Source organism: Monodelphis domestica, chromosome 7 (assembly GCF_027887165.1).
Source record: "Monodelphis domestica isolate mMonDom1 chromosome 7, mMonDom1.pri, whole genome shotgun sequence".
Lineage (NCBI taxonomy): Eukaryota > Metazoa > Chordata > Mammalia > Didelphimorphia > Didelphidae > Monodelphis > Monodelphis domestica.
Window position 1 is genome coordinate 159,130,825 of NC_077233.1, and position 22,945 is coordinate 159,153,769.

At 36.4% G+C, this 22,945-nt stretch overlaps 1 protein-coding gene and 1 long non-coding RNA gene across 2 annotated transcripts in view; one reads left to right on the plus strand and one right to left on the minus strand.

Moving 5' to 3' along the window:
• Positions 1–433: 433 nt before the first annotated feature.
• Positions 434–22,945, minus strand: part of LOC100011605 (guanine nucleotide-binding protein G(q) subunit alpha) — a 427,482-nt gene continuing 404,970 nt past the window's right edge. The window contains exons 6-7 of the mRNA XM_001362422.3: positions 21,952–22,105; positions 434–5,801 (exon numbers count right to left, since the gene is read on the minus strand). Coding sequence (XP_001362459.1) covers positions 5,611–5,801; positions 21,952–22,105 — 345 coding nt within the window. The 3' untranslated portion in view covers positions 434–5,610. The remainder of the gene's footprint in view (positions 5,802–21,951; positions 22,106–22,945) is intronic.
• LOC103099849 (uncharacterized) lies at positions 5,772–21,284 on the plus strand. The gene is made up of 4 exons (XR_008913284.1): positions 5,772–5,892; positions 8,981–9,094; positions 11,886–11,981; positions 20,666–21,284. It is a non-coding gene; the product is annotated as an uncharacterized LOC103099849 (long non-coding RNA).

Consider the following 22,945-nt stretch of genomic DNA (forward strand, 5'->3'; position numbering starts at 1 on the left):
TATTATCATAGAAAACAGAGCTTCCATTCACAAAGGTACACTTTCCAAATATCATATTGTTAAGGGAAAATGTTTAGTGTTGGTATCTTTTCTTGACCAGTCAGGAAACCAGTAGGTATCAGAGGCAGGAGCATGAACCCAGGCTTTCCAAGATCTCAGGCCAGCTGTCCATCCAATATGCCACAGCACAGGACCAGATGCTGGCCTGCATTATTTAGTAGAGGGGATTCCCCACATCAATGGAAGCACAGGTTTGGATTTTTTTTAATGCATCTATTTGGGAAAAGGCATGTGTATTATAAAACATCATTTAAGGAATAAAAATATTTATTCCAATACTAGTCATCATAAAAAGCATTCTAGGAGAACAAGAAAGCTGGGAAGCTTTGAAAGAAACAAAATTCGAGGAATGAAGAATACTGTAGTACAAAAGTATGGCCAAAAATACTGTATTTTTAACCAGCAAGATCATTTGGGGTATTATTATACAACATTAGTTTTTTTCCAAAACTATTTCCCCATCCCAAACAATAGACAGTACATGCATTTGAATGACATTTTAAGAACAGCAAGTATGATTCTCTTAAATACTGCAAGTTAAAAATGTTTCTGACAAAACTCCCTAAATATACAGGTCTCTAGTAAGGGCTTCCATCCACCAACAGCAGGTGAGGCATCCAGCAATAAGTTGTGTTTTAGGCCCCTCCCTTGAGGGGGAAGAACCCAACAGAATAATTTCTTACAGTTCTATTTATCTGGATCATTTTTATTTAGTACTACCTCTCAACCTCTCCTCTTTCCCCCTTTTTAATAGCCATAACAGCTTAACATTTTATTGGGGACATCGGTTTCTCTTTTCCTTCCATTTCTGCCCCCCACCCTCACTAAGCAATCTTTTTTCTCCCACCCTCCTCAACCTAGTAAAAGCTTATATGAAAATTATGGATTTCCCTTTATCCAGGAAAGACACCAATTCTCAAATGGATGTTTGAATTACTGATAAGTGCCACCCCCCCTTTTTTGCCTATAACTGAATAATTTGGAGGATTGAATATTATATGGGGCAAGGACAAATCTACTCCTTTGAATGTACAATCCTGAGGAACTAGTAAGACAAGTGTTTTCTACTGAACTAACAGCAGTAGTTGGGGAGGATCAGTAGGGCAATTTGTTCTCCTGTGAAAAAACAAAACAAAGGAAAGTTTAGACAATATGCCACACATAGGGATGCTACATATGAAATGGCAAATGTCTGGATGTCCAAAGGACTGTTGCTAACCACATACAGCTAAGCTTCATTTTCGTTTCCTAGTTTGATGGAACCAAAATGAAATTTCAAAGACAAAGATAACCAGGACAGAGCTATTTATCGCTACATATGCCAACAATATAGACAGACAGATAGACATACGTTATGACTATTTTTTAGAAATCGTATGTGATTCAAACCAAAGGCAGATCTTTGGAAGGCCAATGTAACATATGCTGTATATACCCTATTAGTTTTATTTGTTATGGTGGTTGTTAATTATCAGTAAAGTGGTTGGTAACCCTTTGTTTCAAGAACAGCAGCGATATACATTATAGTATTTGGGTAGACTTTATTTTGTATGTGTTAACATTATGCTAGGGTTTTAAAAAATCTTTTTTGAAATTTTAAAATTCTTTTTCTGGAGAATTGAAAACAGAAGATAATTAGGATAAGTAACTTAAAGGTCATTTGCAACCAGTAGCTGGGAGTCTTGCAGTATCACAGAATTCAGCCCTTTCTCCCCATTTAAAATTTTTGCAAGTCATGCAGTCAGCTCTGACTGAGGTCCAGCATAAAAATCCCTGCCCCACTTCCAAACTTAAGACAACTGAAATTTACAACCATGTGGCAGTAAGATTTTTTTTTAATTTACAGTTCATACACCTTGACAATCAAGATCGTCTGAGTTATAAAAAGTCAATTGCCCATTAGCTGCATTATCTTCTCGATAGGTCAGGATGGTGCCAGTCAATTTGTCCAGTAAAGGCATGAAAAAGTTAAGGTTTGTTTTTTTAAAACATGTATGTATGTAATACAGATTCCTTGTGCTAGTGAATATCTAGAATATACAGGTTCCCAAGGAGGATTTTAAAAAATATTTTCACTCTATTCATGACATTCAATAAGAGTTCTTTGTTACGGTAAAGTAAAAAGTCAACAGTTGTGGGGCTTATTTTTTTTTGCTGTTTACGTGTGTGTGTGTGTGTGTGTGTGTGTGTGTGTGTGTGTGTGTGTGTGTGTGTGTGTTTCCCCTCAGTTTCTAGATTGAGGCACAAACTTCTGGACATAAGCTCTGTAAGGCATAGTAGAAACCACCAATTTGCAAATAACGAGTAATTCGCTGTGGGTGGGAACTGCTGTGTCACTCAAGAGGGGAAAAAATGCTTTGTAAACTGGTACACTGTGATGTTGTGTTGAGTGAATCATGAAATGGTGGCTTGTCTTGGTATGAGGAAGAAAAAAAGAGTTTTTTTCCTAAAACATTCCCAAGTCATCTCAACATCTGCCACAGGCCCCATTTACCTACAGCATCAACAGAAATATTCCAGTGGCACACTCTTAGACTCTCGAAATCACAATAGAACTACCGAGAATAAGTAAACTTTTTTTTTATACAAAACTGAAAAGAATCCCCTCCCTCCCCCCAAGACCCTTCAAAAATAAAACAAAAGAAAGGAAGATCCTTTCCACTCCATTGACTAGTGTGGATACAGTTCCGTTTATATTAATCACTGCAACCAGGGTGATCAATTTATTCCCTCCTTGAGAGAAGAGATATTGTCATGCACCCTACGAAGATCAGTGAAGATACAGCCTCAGTCGTGTATAGCAAGTTCCATTCTAATTTAACAATGACCAACGCAACAAGCTTCGCTCCTGTTTGTAGAGCTTCGGGATTGGGTAGAACTGTCTATATCTAGGAGAGCTTTATTTGTTAAATAGAGTATCTCATGTCCCTAAAACTAATACTTGTGATGAGGTTGGATTTTTCCCACCGAAAGTATCCATGAGCCTCCAGAGAATGAGTGTGTGCCATAAAATTGCACCAACTTCATCACCACATTTTCAAGGAAGCAGTGGTGCATGGCCATCCAAAGCTCCAAAAACCACCTTTCTAACAAAGGCCATCAGGGAGGAGACACTAAACTAAGCTGTACAATGGCCAAATAGGAGTCTTGATTTGTCGAAAAGCTGATCTTTCCATCTGGGATCAGTGGGCAAAAATCCTACCAAGTGGGTGTCCATGAATAGAACAGCTCCAACAGAACTTAGGCATTTTGCTGTGAAATGGCCTTTGGGTCTTAAATTGTGTAATACCTCTGTTCATGAATGTGCAAATGATCTTGGACAGCACAATGCTAGTACCGCTCTGTATGATAGAAACTTTTGTTTTTTGTTTGCTTGTATGTTTTCTAAATGGGAAAAAAAAAACCCTAGTCAGAAATAAACTGACAACTTTACATTCTCCTCTCTTAAAAAAGTAAATAAAATAACATTATTCAAAATGTGAATTAGCTATAAGACAGACAATACAATTACATAGATACATATCAATATAGCACATTCAATCTGCCAAAAAATTAATGATTACAAAGCCAGTATGGATGCTGCCATATATATAGAGATGTATGTACAATGATTATAGCATTCATAATTGCACTATACCTACAACCAGTTTTTGCTTTAAATTACAATTGTTTTTTGAGGGAGCAAAAAATAAGTAACCTTTGTTTCTTGGGGTTGGGAGAGTTAAGAATGAAGACATTCCATTAATGTTTATTACCTTTGGTACTCAACTAATACATAATTAATTTTTCCCCCTCTCCTCTCTGATGCCCCAAACAGTGATTTCCAGGAATATTTATCCTGGATCCTTATTACATCCCAGAAAAATCAGACCAGCATCATGACTAGCTTCTGACTTTCTGGAAGCTTTACCGGACTCATGGTTTATCATTTTAAATCACATTTCAAGTCAAGCTGCTTCATACAGGCTTGTCGATATGTGATTTCTTTTTCCTTTTGTTTTTTTTTTAATTGCACATTTAGAGTTCCAAAGTTCTTTCTTAACAGGTTCAGTTACATAAATAAAGCTTCTACAGAACACTAAGAGGCTACTTTAGAGTTAAGCCCATTAATCTTCCCTAAATCCTTGGAACTAGTCACCACTTAAATAGTGATTTCCAAATTGGATAAGTAGTCAGTGACTTCTAATCTTACAACTGAAAGGTGCCATTATAATACTATAAACATATGTTCTCAGCTGCCTGACTCTACCTTAGAGGGAGTAACTGAGCAGAGTAAGACTGTCTTCAAGTAAGGAGAACATAAGTCGACTTCATGGCGCACCTCACAGCTTGCTAAAGCAATGCTGTTCTGGGTGTCAAAAAATGGAAAAATTCCATAAGGGCAAAGAAAATGGTGGACCATGAGAGGTGAATCTACAGTGATTTGTTGTGTGGTGGTTGTCTTAGCTGGTTCTTTCTCAACCAGTTCACTTTAGCTTTTTGATCTTGGTCATATCTTATATTTGACAATATAAGAATTTCTATTTGTATTTTTATTTTCATAAAAAAAGCCAGTTTTGGCAACAAAATTTTTATTTCCTAAAAGAAAGTATATTAACTTGTAAAGCAAAAACCAAAAAAATGAAGAAAGATTGAAATAGGAAGGGGAAAACAAAACAAAAACAACCACCCTAAACATGGTTCCAGGCTACAGTCACTGGGGAATGTAGTGTCTGTTGGCATATCTGTTTGGCATCTGCAATTTTTTAAAAAGTCAAAAAGAAAAATGGCACACAACAAGTCAACAGGAGGGTCACTTTTTGTCTGCAATTACATTACTGTCTTCTGTGCATTTCTCTGAATCACCAAGGTATGGCTGAAGGTAAAATCCCAAAGAAATGACACTATACCATTTGAGGATTATTCAGGCCCAAAGTGAGAAAAGACAGTATCAAAAACCATAAGGATTTTATACCCAGGTCAATAATTTAAAAACCACAGTAGTAATACTTCTGATCCTTCAGAAAAAAGTACATACTGTTAAATTAGGTTGATGGATGATGGCTTAAGTTGATGACAGTTTTCCTGTCTATATCACTCAAGAAAAAAATGCTTTACTGAGGAATACAATTGGGAAAAGAAGGCTTTTGTAACCTCAGAAAATCGAGAGAAACAGGCAAGGAAAGGGAAGGAATAAGTTGTTTAAACTCTTTATCAAAAAATAAAAGAAAATAAAAAAAGAAAAAACCCAAACCCCTATCTTTTGTGAGTGCATTATTGAGAATTTAAAATACATTGAATCACAAGGTTTTGCCTAAAAAAAAGAGAGAGAGGAAATGTGCTGGAAATGTACTTCAGCGTCTTTTGTTTTTCCTTCTCATAGTTTAAATAAAATCATAATATTTACTACAAACTCTGTGGACACTCACACAGAGTCCAGGACAGCAATAAATTAGTATTATGCAAATTGTTTTTCACAGATAATACAGTCCCTCTTGTATTCATCAATTGGCCTCAAGGTTTAGAAAGGAAAGGGAAAGAGGCATGTCTAGACACATCTATGAGGCACATCTAGACCAGGTTGTACTCCTTCAGATTTAACTGTAGGATGGTGTCCTTGACAGCTGCAAAGACAAAACGGATGTTCTCGGTGTCTGTGGCGCATGTGAAGTGGGAGTAGATAATTTTGTCACTGTCTGGGTTCAGATCTACAAACATCTTCAAGATGAATTCTCGTGCTGCTTGGGCATCTCGCTGGGGTCCTGTGAGCCAGAGGAGAAAGACAGACGTTAGTCTTACTGAGTAATATTCCTTATTACCTCTCTATAAGACTTCTGAAAGACTTGGTACCACGTGAGTAGATAAGATTTTTTTTCACCTGATGGGAAAAATGGAGAGGAATGGAGGTAGGAAAAATTGGAAGACTGGGGTAGTGGCGTACTATGAGTAGTGGTTAAGATGCCAGAAACAGTGTGGTCTGACCCTTGTCCTCATGGGATTCGGAATGCTGGAAGTGAGAATGGGGTGCCCATAGCAATAGGATTTCTGGGGATTGTAGCCCAGTGTTGTACCTTATGGTGGCAGGATGGAGCAGAAAAGCCTGAAACAAGATGGGGAGATAGAGAGCTGTGGGGAGAAAGTACATCCTCCCAGAAATACATGCTCTTTTCCCCGGGGGAAGAAGCCATCCTCCCTGCCATGATAGCATCCTGGGTCAAAATTTCATTTGCCCCACACTTGTTATGGATCTATATCTGATGTTCAAGCTCATATCTTTGCCTATAATTTATTCAATAATTCAAAAGCATATATTAAGATCTGTGCCATACAAAGACCTGGAAAAAAGTAGATTTTCATTAATAGAATGAACAAATTAAAGTATGTGAAAATAAAATAATATCAGTATGCTGTAAGAAACAATGGATAAAATGAACACAAAGATTCATGAAAAAATGTATATGAATGGATGCAAATTAAGATAAGAAAGTAAACAATATACCCAATGACTACAACTATATTAAGAAAGAACAAGAATAACAAAACAAGTGAACTTAAATTTGGGGATCAAACTTGCCCTAAAAGAAGAGATTATTATAAGAAGGTTACCTTCCTTACTTATTTCAGATAGTGTCAGATTCTTTTGAATTTTTTGGTTATTTCTGATAAAAATTTTTCATTCTTTTTTTGTTGTTGAAAGAATGGGAGAGGAGGGAAATAATACCCTGGGAACTTTAAATTATGTAAAAGATATTAATTAAATTTGGTTTCAAAAAAGGCCTATGATACACATATCAGTGTTTTTCTAACTCTAATGCTCTTTGACCCCATTTGGTTTTTTTTTGGCAGACACTGGAATGATTTGCCATTTTCTTCTTCAGTTTATTTGACAGATGAGGAGTTGAGACAAATAGGATTAAGTTACTTCCCTGAGGTGACACAACTAGTAAGTGTCTAAAGTTGGATTTGAACTCATGAAGTTGAATCTTCCTGATTCCAACCTGGTGCTCTATCCACTGCATCACCTAGCTGCCCATGACAGAAATATCTACCATTACCTATCTAAAATAAAAACATTCATGTTTATTATAATTAAGAAACTTTAAGTCTAGACAAAAAAAACCCCCAAAAAACAAACAACTATGTTTAGGCAAAAAACAATGGGGAATAGAAGTGCATTATAGACAAAATACATAAACATACAGAGGGGAAAGAGGGGGGGAGAGGGAGAGACAGAGAGAGACGGAGAAAGAGGGAGAAAGAGACAGAGACAGCGAGACAGAAAGAGAGGGAGAGAGATAGACACAGAGATAGAGAGACAGAGAGGGAGACAGAGACAGAGAGAGGGAGAGACTTCTTTTAAAGGCAAGTAAATGGATGCCCAGAAAATTTATGTGATTTACTCCAAATCATACATAGTTTCCACAGATTTACTCTATTAATTTCCTTCTAGGAGACAGACCTAGACACACACTTCAAGTAAACTTAATCATGGAACACTTCTTTTTTTTTTTTTTTAAACCCTTACCTTCCATCTTGGAGTCAATACTGTGTATTGGCTCCAAGGCAGAAGAGTGGTTAAGGGCTAGGCAATGGGGCTCAAGTGACTTGCCCAGGGTCACGCAGCTGGGAAGTGTCTGACGTCAGATTTGAACCTAGTACCTCCTGTCTCTAGGGCTGGCTCTCAATCCACTGAGCTACCCAGCTGCCCCCCATGGAACGCTTCTTGGAAGAAGAGTCAGGTCTTAAAATCATGACATGGGCTCAGTGCTGTTGATTTAAGAGGTTCTTTTAGATTGGGGCAAGTCTATGAACAAAGCAACAAAGATGAGAAAGAATAAAATATGCTTATAAACTGTTTAGTAAAGTGTCTTGGCATAGAGGTGAAGAATAACAGCGAAAAGAAGAGATAAACTCAAATAGGTATGGGAAAAGCAGAATGAACAAGCATTTATTAAATGTCTACTATGTGACAGATACTGTGTTAATCCGGGGGAATACTTAGAAAGGCAAAGACAGTTCCTTCCCTGAAGGAGCTAAGATCTAATGGACAAGACAATATGTAAACAACTGTGTACACACAAGATCCATATGCATGATAAATTGGAGATAATCACAAAGGAAAGGCACTACTAGAATTAAGGAATCTCAGGAAGTCAGTTGAAAAACCATCATAAATACAAGAATAATGGAACAAGATATAAAAACAAAGCCATAGAGGGATTTCCAATAAAATATTTCTTGCCAACAACATTTTGAAGTACTACCAAATGGATACTATTCCCTTCTAAAAAAAAGCCTGTTATCCCAACATATCTAACAATCTTCCTCTACAGAGTAGATTATAATATCTACAAGAACATTGCATTTAAAGATTTCACTGTGAACTAGTATTTTAAAGCAAAAATATGCTGATATGGATAGAATTTTTATTTATTTTATAACATTAAACATTACAACATGAAGACAGTGGAGATTTTAAAGTTTACTCAATGTTCAGTTTCTTAAAACTTTTAGATCATTCTTAACCTAGAATTCATAATTTCTTTCCCTTCCTCCCTCCCTTCCTTTTTCTTGCTCTTCCTTCCTTTTTTCCTTCCTCTCTTTTTCATTTTTCTCTTTTCCTTCCTTTCTCTACTTTGATAATCATTTCAATGTAATTCTTTGTAATCTCATATTTGTATGTATTTAAAAATATTATTCAGTAAAGGAGTCCATAGTCTTTACTAGATGGCAAAGGGGGTCTATCACTCAAAAATGGTTGAGAATCCCTGTTTCCGATAACATATAATACTTTTCAAATCATCTGCAATTCAGCAAATGGATCAACTTAATTTATATATTTATCAAGCACCCATTCTGTATTAGGAACTGTGCTAAACATTGCAGATTCTTGTTACTACTCTTCATTTACTTATCTCTAATTTCCACTCATACTCTACAGAAATCCTACTCTGACGCACCTATGTGACCCTGAACACTAGAAGGCTACACCAGTGGATTGTATGCTCTGGCAGATTCTACAAGATGTCAGGAATGATCATAGAGAGACAGTGAGGTGACTGGGTTCAAATTTGGCCTCAAACTTTTTTTAGCTGTGGGACCCTGGGCAAGTCACTTAATCCCAAATGCCTTGGCTAAGACAGAAGGTAAAAGTCTATTAAAAAAAAAAGAATGATCCTGGTAATAGACTTGGTTTATTTTCCAAAAGAGCTAGCTTGACTAAATATGGATAGAATCATTATCAACAGGTCAGCCATGAGGTGGTTAATTCTTTGGCCACAGGAACCAATGAAATAAAGATAAAAAGTAAAAAAAAATGATGCCTTCCATATTTGCAGTAATGGTAATGTAGTGGCAAGAAAGGGGGTTAAGAAAGCTAAAAATGGCATTTTTTAGACCAGAAATTGCCTCTTGCAGCAAATTGCTCTTTTTTTTGTAAATTGGAGAATCATGGAAACCAAGGATTATGCTGGTCTAAATAAATACTCACGTGGAAAACAACTGAGTAGGATGGAGGAAAGCTATAAGCAACATTGCCTCACAGAATAGTTACAATAATGGGAGAGGAAGAGGTGGATTAGTTTGAAGAAAGCTTGGTATGACTCCCAACTATAGAAGCCAGATATAAGCACTTATAGATGAAACAAGAAAGAAGGTAACAAATAGATGGAAAATGAAACAGATTTGCTATTTTTTAATAGTGATTTGTTCTTATCAATGATAAGTATGATATTGAGAAACTAGTTAGCTCACAGTTCTATATGATGCAATGAAAATGATACTTAAAAGATATGTCAGACTTGGCTACTATGAGCAATACGCTGATCCAGGACAATTCTGAGGGACTTCTGACAAAGAATGCTGTCCACCTCCAGAGAAAGAAGAGTTGGAATGCAGATCAAAGCAACCATTTTCCATGTGTTTGTTGGGGTTTATGTTTTGTGGTTTATATGGTTATTCACTTACAAAAATGAATGATATGGAAATTTTAAAAATTCAAGTAAAACCAATAATAAGGTAAGAAAATCAGCTGACTACCTTAAGTACACACAGAAGAAATTTGTCTTGGAGGTGACCCACTGTTTGGAAATCACAAAAGATATCAGAATTGGGAAAATTATGGATGGTATTATTACTAAAAATGTAATAAGAAAAATTATCAATTGCTAAATCATGTTTATTTAAAAAACAAAATCTATATCAACGATATAGATTTTTTTTTAAATGAAGGGGCATCCAGGTAGCTCAGTGCATAGAGAGTCAGGCCTGGAGATAGGAAGTCCTGGGTTCAAATTTGATCTTATACATCCTGGCTGTGTGACTCTGGGCAAGTCACTTAACACCAATTACTACTTACTACTATGGATTGCAAAGCAGAAGGTACAGTTTAAAAAATATGTAAAGGAACAGTTAGACTTTTGAAGGATGCTTTTTCTACAATAAAATATATTTCTGCAGTCATATTAAGCACCCAATCTGTATTAGGAACTGTGCTAAGCATAGCAGATTCTTGTAACCACTCTTCATTTACTTATCTCTAATTTCCACTCATACTCTACAGAAATCCTAAGAATCTTGCTACATGTAATGCCTGTTTATTAAAAAAAAGATTTGACTAGTATTAATTGTTCTTCCCAACATATAAATGTCAAGATTATATATGATCTTTTGATCAATGCAACCCATAGTAATAACTTTATGCAATGACCTCTGAGTATGAAAATAAAGTATAAAACCCAGTTCACTAAAGAAGTTTACCAGATAGCTATGTGACTCTGGGCAAGTCAATTAAACTAATTGCCTTCCCCCTCTTCTGTCATAGAACTCATACTGAGATAAAAGCTAAGGGTTTTAAAAAAAGAAAGAAGTTTATTAGAGTCATGGAAGATATTCTCCCCAGAATCCAAGAGAGAAAGAGGTTTCTTTTCGGTAAAATGATAAGATTGGAATAAATTATTTTAAGCTCTTTTCTAGCTCCAAATCTTGATGACGACCTCCAAAAGTTTCTGCTTACAGCTGACACTGTGATGACTGTATAAAACACTAGAAACCTCTTCAGTGAGATCTATAACCATTTGAAGAAGACGAGACTCCACACAGGAAAACTATATGGTCAAAGAAAATTTCTTGCCAAGAATATGACATGCCTTTGGATGGGATTGTGGTAGCCTTGGTCTTGGACCAATAGTGCAGAAGGATAATGAGCTTGGCACCAGAATTAAATGGGGAGAGGGGAAAGAAGAGATAGTAGGCTGGATTGTGCTTAGGAAATGGATTGCAAGAGCAACAGAATCCTTTTTCTTTGAACCCAAGTTGCTCCTCAACACAATTTATGGCACTAATATTCCATCAGCACTGCTACATGGCTATGACTCATGGAGTAAGACAATCCCAGAAGAATCAAAATTGTGGGTGATGCAAAGGGCAATGGAGAAATACAGAATGGTTGCAAGTAGGCATCATATTTCCAACATTCATTTGCTTATCAAAAATGGCATAAGACATCATTTAAAAACTGGATAAATAGAAGAAGCAAGTAAGGTAATCTTATAGTAAGAATAGGGGTGGCAGATGGATAGCATTGCAGGCCACATGACATAGCAGCACTCATGAGATAGATGTCATGTGGCTTCTCTATGGAAGATTCCTGGAAGACAGGATAAGGAATTAGAAGGCAAAATGCATTGAGATTACTCTTGGAAGGCATACCTATAGGGGTACAAACTTATGGACCCACTTGAGTACTGAAGCATATGCTTAGCTTTGCCTTTGATTCCAAAAACAAGATTATCTTAAACATGTACAGGACATGTCAATTTCATTTTCCTTTCATTTATTATTTTTAGAGACTGATGCCTTTTTTTGGAGGGGTGGAAATGGCTTATTTCTACAACATTCTCCAGAAATAAGCTATCCTACGACGTGGTTTCTCAAATAAAATTGTAAGTATTTTCTAAAATCTTTTTCTGTTCTTCCTTGCTGTTTTCACCAGGCTTATTACTCTTTCCTAATTTTCTGTTTTTAATCTAATTGAAGGATAGAGAACCAGATAACAATGGTTACTCTAACTGTATTTAACTATTCTAACTGTGTCAAAAATGGGAATAAATTGGCTCTCATTGAGGACTTTAATAATTTATATGCAGGAGTTTGAGTACATGCACTCTTGACACCTATTTTAGTCTTATTTTAGACTTTATTCCTACTTCCTTCCTAATTTTTGACATTGTAGTACATAGACAAAGCTACCCGACAGGTGACTTCATCACTCAGGTGTTATACTATATTTCAATTATCCTGTCTTATATACTTTATCTTCAAGTTTAAACTCCTGGAGATCAAATATTTGATTATGATGGCTTTTCTTATAATGATCAGAACAATAACATAATGCCGCTAAATATTGAAGATGATATGATTTAGGGCTCAAAGTATTTTACTTTATTTTTAAGTCCTTACCTTCTGTTTTAGTATCAATTCTAAGAAGAGCAGCAAGGGCCAGGCAATTGAGATTAGCTGACTTGCCCAAGGTCACACAGCTAGAAAGTATCTGAGGTCACATTTGAACCCAGGTTCTCCTAACTCTAAGGTTAGTGCTCTATCTACTGTGCTATTAAGCTGCCCCCTCAAGATATTTTAAATACTATTTGGTTCAACCCTCTTATTTTCCTGATTAGGAAATTGAAGGTTAAAGAAATAAAATGACCTGCTTAGTGTTACAGAAGGTGGCAGGTAGCCAAGATAAAACTCAAACCCAAGTCTTCTGACTCTAAGACTCCAGTATTTTTTCTTCTTCTTTTTTTTCTGATTAATGTTCAATTAATCAGAATTCTGATTAATTTAATTTCTAGTTTTGGTTCCAGAGGACTAAGGATGAATTGACAGAGAGAGCAGACTATGGGTATGGAATGAGACATATGGTAGCCTCCAAGCTAGGTTTGTTTAATATTGTGTGTGTGTGTGTGTGTGTGTGAGAGAGAGAGAGAGACAGACAGACAGACAGACATACAGACAGACAGTCAGAGAGAGAGACAGAGAGAGAAAGAGAGAGACAGAGAGAGAGACACAGAGAGAGAGAGAGAGAGAGACAGAGAGAGAGAGGGAGAGAGTCAAGACTTGAGTGGGGTGGGTGAGACAATATACCAGAAACTGGCATAAAATAGACTGGAAACCTGCTTGTAGCAGCCAAGATGGTGGAGTTAGGAAAGCTCAGAGCTTGCCCAAACCCACCTCCAAACAACCACACACAAAAAAACTAACAACAAACAACATGCATCTCAAAAATAAATGGGAAGACATTATGGCACAAAGGCTAAAAACTGGCCGTGGAGTTAGGAAGATCTAGGTTCAAGTGATTACCTCTAGCACACAGTAGCTGTGTGATGCTGAACAAGCCACTTAACCTCTTGATGGCTTGAGAACTCTCTAAGACTGTACACTGCAGATGAGGAGGCCAGAGACATTACTCACAGATGCTGTGAAATCACAAGTCTCCTACATCTCTGAAGTGTTTTATAGCTAAGCCTGAACGTGAAGCAACTCAACCATAACAACATCCAGAAGGGAGGGGACTCTGAGTGTCTGTTTTCACAAATGCTTTCTCCATGGTTGGCATTGTCTAATCATAGGCATACTGCTGGGGGAGGCAGCGGGGGTTGTCTCAGAGCAGTCCCTGGGTGCAATAGCTCTACCAGTACCTGCAGGGATCATGGCAGGGAGCACTGGATGGCCACCCAGAGCTTGGATATTATCATGGCAGGCCAGGATGTTGTGGGGCAGATTTTTTCATTATATGTCAGATAGCATTTAATGAGTGTTTTAAATACGATTACAGTACCGACTGGCATGGGGACAGGGAAATTCCTTTTCCCCTTCCTTTTCAGTAGGGCAGTGTGTAAACCAAATCTCATATTTTAGAGCTCAATGACAAATAAGAATTTTTAACCAGAAATCACATAGTTTGAAACCATCTTTAATCACTCTTAAATAAATTGCTAGATATGACTTGTGCCAATAGTTTTAAGTATATTGGATTTTGAGTCAGAGGACTAGAGTTTAAATCTTGTCTCTGCTTGTTTATTATTTTGTAATCTTAATTATTTAATCTATCTTGGCCTTAATTTCTCACCTATGAAGTGAGGCATTAGGCTAGATGACTTGGAAGGCCCCCCTTGACTCTAAGATTCATGTTGCTAACTCTCTGCCGCCTCACCCCTTTGCTGCTTCTAGCATAGGGATCGTCTCTACCACAGAGAACATCTGTGGGTTCAGAAGTATACAAAAACCAGAAACAATGCCTGTAAGACGGTTGTAGGTTTGAGTGATGGCTAGCTTCTGGCCAGGGCAAGGACCTTGGAGGCCATCTAATACAGCCAGCTCCCTCATGTCCAGGAGAGAAAACTGAGGTTGGAGATGTGAATCTGCTTAGTTAAGGAAGGTTTCCTTAGATTCTTGGAAATGCCAAAATGACCAGTTAACCAGCCTCTATTTCTTTTTTTTAAACCCTTATCTTCCATTTTAGAATCAATACTGTATATTGTTTCCAAGGCAGAAGACTCTAAGGTCTAGACAATGGGGATAAAGTGAAGTGTCTGAGGCCAAATTTGAACCCAGGATCTTCTTCTGTCTCTAGGCCTGGCTTCCAATCTCCTGAGCTCCCTAGCTGCCCCAACTTCTAATACTCAATTCCCTCATCTAGAAAATGAACTGCACGAGGAAGTGGTAAACCCCCTCTAGTATTTTTTGCCAAATTTACTCCAAATGGGCTCATGAAGACTCAAACAGGACTGAACTGACTGAACAACAATGGAACAATCACCTAGAGATTAAAAAGGCTCTTTCCCCCCCTTGGATGTTTATATGTTTAGAGTCAGAAGAGACCCCAGAAATCATCTAGTTTGATGCCCTCATTTAACAGATGAGAATATTGAGGCTCGAAGAGTCAAGTGACTTGTCCAAGAGGACACTGGTAGTATCAGATGGAGGATTTGGATTCAGGTCCTCTGTCTTTAAAGCCAGCAGTCCTGGCAATGCAACTTAATATATGTCATAGTTTAAAGAAGTTCAATCATGTTGATGTCCATCCAAAATGTAGCAGAGTCTACCTGTGCTGGGGGAAAGGAGTCAGGATGGTGCAGAGGGATACAGGCAATTTAGGAACATGGAGTACTTTGGGATGGTGGGAGGTTGACAGAAGCGGGATTAAGAGAAATGAAGAACCTAGGACCCTAAGGGCCTGAGAAGAGGCCACCTGAAGGGAGCAGCAGAGGCCAAAAGGGAAAAGGGATAAAGTCAAAGCTAAATTTTAAGTGTCAGAATTTTGCCTTGGACCAAACCAATACTGAAGAAATGAAAACTCTCCCCCTCATCTGCCCTATACAGCACGTAACCTTTCATTCCCCAATTCTAGAACTTGGACTCATAGAGGATGACTATCTAGAGATGGGTTTTTTCCTTCCTCTGGATCTGTGATTTTATCCATCCGAGGAACTCTCAGTGTGGAGATGCCCTTTGCTGGACCATTGAGAGAGGGGGGGCATGACTCTTCTGTGACCGCAGAGATGGCACATGGGGAAGGAAGGCTGGCATTGGAGCCAGGTCTTCCTCGCCCGGCCCTGATGAAGGCCATCTCTTTAACCACTATGATAGTAAAAATATTAGCTATCCCATTAATCTACCAGTCCATTATGACATCGGTAATTGTATAATATCCTATTTTGAGATATAGCATGAGGTAGTGAACAAAGGGCTGTCCTTGAGCAACAAGAAAGCCTGGCGAGGGTCCTGCCTCAGACCCTAAGCTTGGTGCAATCAGGCTGTCATTGAATTCCGCCATGATTCAGGCATCTCGCTAAAATGACAAACTATGGAGAAACCACCAAGCAGAATCTGTGAAGGGCATTTCCATGATGGGAGTTTCTTTTGCATTACAGGACTGAACTCCCAAATATGGCTACAATGTGTAATAACACCATATTTTAATATATGGATAATATATAATATAATATAACATAATACAATCCATATTATAGGTAATATACATGATAAGGTATATTATCATAATATAATGCATTATATTACATAATATATTATATATAATAGAATATATGTAATACATAATGCAGGTAATATACATGAAAATGTATAATATGATCATCATGCATAATGCATTATATATTTATATGTAATAGATATGATAATGTATAATATAATGCATTATATATAGTATGCATGGTAATACATGATATATAATAATATACTATACATTATAGTTATACATAATATACATGATGATAGATAATGCATTAGATATTTATATATAATAGACATGATAATGTATACTAGTATATATTATACAATTCATTATATATTTATATGTAATATTCACAATGTAAAATATATACAATATAGTGCATGTAATTCTATATGATTTATACAATATAGTAAATATATGATCATATATTATGATGATAATAGAATGTACAATATTATACAATAAATATATTGTACAATGTATAATAATACTTAGTTCAATTACAGAATGGATTCAATTGGTTCTAATTTGGAAGTTTCATGACCACTTACTGTTTTAAGGGAACATTTTTAATTTGCCAACAACTTGCCTTGAAACTTAGAATACAACCCTTTAAGGGTTCTTTATACAAGACACACAAGACGGCTGTACATACTATCCAGCATTTGGGAATGCAGTTCTTGAGGGCAAGGAGCCTTTTCAAAATTAATCACTGTGTGTGTGGTTTTTTAATTACTTACTGGTTCTAAAGTAGTACTTATAAAAGCAATGAGAGAATACTCAAGTTTTATGGGGAATAAGTATTTTCTAACTTCAAGTAGTAATAGAATTTGGGTTTGAGAATAAAACTAATTTAAAATTTCTTGGTGTGCTTATTGTTTATGAACATAAATCATGATCTTCGATGAAATCTAGCCTATAATGAAATTATCATAGAATCAAATCAAGTGTAAAACCCTGTAGATGGCATAATAATTTGTGAATTTCCAGTTCACAATAAATGATCATTCTATTTGCAAAAGATAAGCATCAAAATAGTATTCCTTATAATTTTGATCATATAACTAAAACAGAGAAGTGTGAAATTTATTATTTCACTTATATAAATACACTTATTATGTTTTTGTAAAAGCAGCACAGTGGAATGGGCTTGAGTTTTCCTTGATCTTAAATTCATCTTACACAGATTATGATATTCTCTCTAATTAACTAATGATTGAGCTTCACTTTAAAAAATAACTAAATGTGTTTTTTTCCAATGGACTACAGGTGTGTGTGTGTGTTTGTGTGTGTGTGTGTGAGTGTGCATGTGCTTGTGAAGTTACACAGTATATCATGTTTCTCTTTTGCACTTAGTGCTTTTCTGTATATTATATTTTTGTGTACATGTCCCTTATTATGAAATTATTATAGGCATCAAAGTTCTGAAAGGAAGTGTCTTAGTCATCTTGTTCTCTCCCATTGTCTTTCACATTTTCTTGGGAGTGGAGGGAGCAGATGTGTGAATTCATCAACAGAGTAAACTCCCCAATGAGGAAATTCCTTCTACTAATGCAAATACACAAAATTCTGGAACTTACAGTCTTGGAGAACAGCCTAAGGCACTGAGGGGGCCATGTGAACTGTCTGGAGTCATTTATCAACTCTTTCAGATTCTTCATAAATACTTAATAAAAGTACTTGATAAATACTTAAAAGCTTAATAAATATTTGCTAAATAAATGAATGGTGGGGACAAGAATAGGGATGGTTGATTATTGTAGCATTTTCATCTTAAAATATCAATAAACCAATTTTGACACCTATCATATAAGGGGGCGAATTGAGAAGAAGGGAGAGTTGGTGAAACTGATGACTAGGGGCAAGTTATTGGAGAAAGGCCAAATGAAAGGAGTTAGGAAGAGAGGGAGAGACAGGGTAGTTCCCAGGTCTCATAGTTCTTTAGAATAGGAATGAATGAATGAATGACAAATAGTTTGGTGCCCTAGGTTACAGATGAAGAAGCTTCCTCTGGAATTTGTTTAAATCTCACAGAGTGAACTTGTCCATTTCCATTCTGTTCCTTCAGTGTTACTAATTTGCCAGCTGGTGTCGAGAGGTGGTGGTTTAATTATGATGAAGAAGAAGGAGGTGGGATGGAGATGAAGTATGACCACTTTAAAGCATTCTGAGATCTGCCCTATAATCGACTTGCACTGAATTCCAGTAATCTCTGAACACTTAGAAGATAGAGAGGCAGCTCAGAATAGGCAGACATAAGATGACAATTTTTTTTCAGAGGTTTAACAAAAGAACTTTTTTTGTTCAGTAAAAGTATCTTCTCCATACTGTACAGTCCTTCTCTTCCTAAGTTTTTACTATCCAGAGACATACTCCAAGGAATTTATGGCTCAGGGATAGCAGTAAATTAAAAGCAATAAAAGAGAAAGATTATTACACTTGGGGAAGAATTTGCTTTTATAGGAACAGCAAAACATAAAGGAAAATGTACCTACAAGAAATATGAGTTCCATTTCTTACTTAAGAAAAAGGCCATCTCAATACCTGGGAACATCCAGAATATACTAGTGGGAAGAATACTAGACTAGGAGTTTGGAGTCCTAAGGCAGCGTTGTGGCTCAGTTTCCTAGCACCAGTACAGCACCTTGTACACACTAAGTACTTAATAAATGCATCTTGATTGAATGCTGGATTCCTTCGCTGTAAAACAAGGAAAATGTACACAATCTCTAGGGCACCTTCTAGCTCTAAAATTCAATAATTTTACAGATATTTAAATTTGCCAGCCTCTGGTTAGCTTACTTGCTTGCAACTCTGTGAAAAGATTCATGTTTAAATATTTGAGGGTGCTTATGCATTCATGCATAGTTACAAAACCAGCTAATGCTATTTTTAAAAATTGGTTACAGATTTTTTTGAGATTGTAAAAAGTAACAGCTCCACACTGAAGCCAACAGTCATCACAAGTCGTATGTATATATGAATGTATGTATTTATGTATGCATTTACATACATACATATAGTTGTTCACTTATTTCAGACACTTCTGAATCTTCATGACCTTATTTAGGGTTTTCTTGGGAAAGATGATGGAGCAGTTTGCTATTTTCTTCTCCAGGTCATTTTATAGATGAGGAAACTGAGCAAATGGGTAAAGTGACTGGTCCAAAGTCACACAGCTTGGAAGGATCTGAAGCTGGATTTGAACTTGGGAAGATGAGTTTTCCAGCTCCAGGCTGATACTCTATCCACTGGGCCACCTAAGTTCATTATATATGTGTGTGTCTGTGTGTCTGTGCCTATGTGTCTATAAAATACTTGTAACATAAAATGTATTATCTTTTTCTCTTACAACTACATTGTGATTATATATTTCAATACATCTTTATAATGTGTGTATATGTTTCAATGTCTTTTTAGCATTACGAGCAGTGAAAGCCTACTTTATTAGTACATTAGTACCATGCCTCACGATGCTAGGGATGAATAGATTATCATTGATAACCAGAGAATTCATCAATAAATGTTGTGCTTGGCATATGACTGATTCAATCGGAAAATGAAGGGAGAAATAAAATGAAGGATCATACTATTGTTTTCCAGTACTTTGCAATCAGTTAAATAGTTGAAGGGAAATGCGGTAAATACATTTAGAATGACTGAAAAGCAGTAAAATGCAGTAAATAATTAATGGATAAATGAAGTTATAGTATATGATTGTGATGGAATAGTGCTGTGCTGTAAGAAAAGATGGGCAGGTTAATTAGAAAAAAACATGGAAAGAACTACATGAAATTATGAAGAGTGAAACAAGAGCCAAGGACCACCTCCAGGGAAAGAACTGAGAAACAGAAATGAGCAGGACAATTTTATATCTATATCTACATATATCTATATCTAAATCATTCTCTCTCTCTCCCTTCTTCCCTCTCATCTTCTCCCACCCCAAAGGGATTGCTTTGGGGTCCAGGAAATAAAACACCATTTTCCATAGGGTAGGGAGGATGATAATTTGGAAATTTAATGTAACAAATAAATTAATTAAAAAATTTAAAAATGATCTACTGGTCTCAGGGAGCAAAAAATAATTAAATACTAATATAATATAATGCAGACCTTCTGTGTTTCAAGAATAGCCCTTTTCTGATATGAACAGGCAGTTTTCAGCCAAATAAATCAAAACTATTAATAAGCACATAAAAAAGTGTTCTAAATCTCTTATAATCAGAGAGATGTGAATCAAAAGAACTCTAGCAGATTGGTTAACATGACAGCAATGGAAAGTAATGAATGCTGGAGGGGATGTGGCCAAGTTGGGACACCAATGCATTGCTGGTGGTGGTGTCAATTGATCCAATGATTCTGGAGGGCAATTTGGAACTATGCCCAAAGGGTGATAAAAGACTGTCTGCCCTTTGATCCAGCCATAGCACTGCTGGGTCTGTACCCCAAAGAGATCATAAGGAAAAAGACTTGTACAAGAATATTCATAGCTGCGCTCTTTGTGGTGGCCAAAAATTAAAAAATGAGGGTTGGGAAATGGCTGAACAAATTGTGGTATATGTTGGTGATGGAATACTATTGTGCTAAAAGGAATAATGGAGTGGAGGAATTCCACAGGGATTGGAACAACCTCCAGGAAGTGATATAGAGTGAAAGGAGCAGAACCAGGAAAACATTGTACACAGAGACTAATACACTGTGGTACAATCGAACGTAATGGACTTCTCCATTAATGGCAATGCAGTGATCCTGAATAACCCAGAGGATTACAGGAGAAAAAACACTATGCACATCCAGAGGAAAAACTGTGGGAGTAAAAACACTAAAGAAAAATGACTGCTTAATGACATGGGTCGATGGGGATATGGTTGAGGACGTAGACTGTAAATGAACATCCTAGTGTAAACACCAACAACATGGAAATGGGTTCTGATCAAGGACACATGCGATACCCAGTGGAACTGTGCATCAGCTATGGGAGGGGTTGGGGGAGGGGAGGGAGGAATAGAAAATGATTTTTGTAACCAAGGAATAATGTTTGAAATTGACCAAATAAAAAAAATTAAAAAAAAGAATAACCCTTTCTGACTCTTCCCTCCATGTTCAAATTCTTTTCCCTTGAATTCCTTAATATTTACTTTGTGTGTATATTTTATGTTAACATATAAATTTTTTTTGTTGTTGTTCTATTGTTTCTGATTCTTCAAGATTCCATTTGGGGTTTTCTTGGCAGAGATACTAGCATGGCTTTGCCATTTCCTTTTCCAGCTGATTTTCCAGATGAGAAAATTGAGGCAAAACAGGGATAAATGTCTTAACCTAGGGTCACACAGCTAATAAGTGTCTGAGGCTAGATTTGGATCCAAGTCTTCCTGAATCCAATACTGGTACTCTATCCACTGTGGTACCTAGCTTCCCCTTTGTGTACTTATTACTTGCTTAAAAAAGTAATAAGAAAGAATGAATGAATGGGCCTAGAAGCATCCGGTGAGCTGGAGGTGAGGTAGCTCATGACAATAAGACATTGATGAAAACCACTTTGGAGACTCATCAAAATTAGGTTTCCCATTAGATTCATTTTTCTTCTTACCTCTTTAGATGATTTGGTATTACTTAACAATGTTCATTTTTCTAGAACTTCCGTTTCATTATAGAGAGCAATTTTCTAACATCATTAAGAGTAGCCAAAAGGGAAAACATTAATGGGTAATCTATCCATCATGATGTGCAGATTTCCAAAGGCAATGACGACATTGGCTGCCTTGTAATGTAATAATTGGGAAAACTAGCTCTTGCATCAGTTATTGCCCTGGAAAGAAAGAATGTTAACAGATCCAGTGCAACTCTTTCCAAAATGATGAGAGAGATAGACTTACCATCATATTCTGGGAAATAGTCAACTAGGTGGGAATACATAATTTTCTCCTCTAGAAGATCTTTCTTGTTTAGGAACAGAATAACTGAAGAGTTCTGGAACCAGGGATAAGTGATAATTGTCCTAAATAGTGCTTTGCTTTCCTCCATTCGGTTCTGGAATAAAATCAGAGAAACAAAAAGTGAATTATGTGGTTACCAAATCTGCTGGTTTTATTCATTTTGTAAGGCCAGCCATTCTATCTCATGAATCTAATTTATACAGCATAGGGTTTTTATAGCTTCCGACAGAATTTGTTTGCAAGTGATTCATTCGGTGTCTTGGCTATTTCCTTTATGCAAACTCACAAGCTAATGATGCAGAAGGAAATATAATAATAATAGAAAGACATGCTAAAAAACTTTATGGTTGTACCAGAAACTAATCAAAGCCTAGAAATACATATGTAGCTAGTGCACAGTCACATACCACCATTAAAAATTATCTGTATTAAATCAAAGCATGAGAACTGATTTAAGAATAGAAATTAGGCTTCATTTTGAGTGTGTTGGAATCTTGTGTTTTGAAGTTAAGCTTAATTGTTTATGCACTGCTAAAACCTGAGCTGGTTTAATATTTTTGTCCCAAAGTGCATTCATATTGATGTCATAAATATTTATTAATGCATATTTTATCTTGATATACATATACAGGGGAATGAAAATATATGCATGCACACACACACACACACACATATATACCTTTGGATGTATTAATCTTATTATAAATATATTTACATTTAAACGTGTTTTTGTTGTTGAGTCATTTTAGTTGTGTCTGACTTTTTCTTGGCAAAGATACTGGAGTGGTTTATTATTTCCTTCTCTAACTCATTTTATAGATGAGGAAACTGAGGCAAATAGGGTTAAGTCAGTCTGAAGCCAGATTTGAACTAAAGAAGGTGAATCAGCCCATCACTTTATCCATTGTTCCACCTAGCTAACCATTTAAATAGA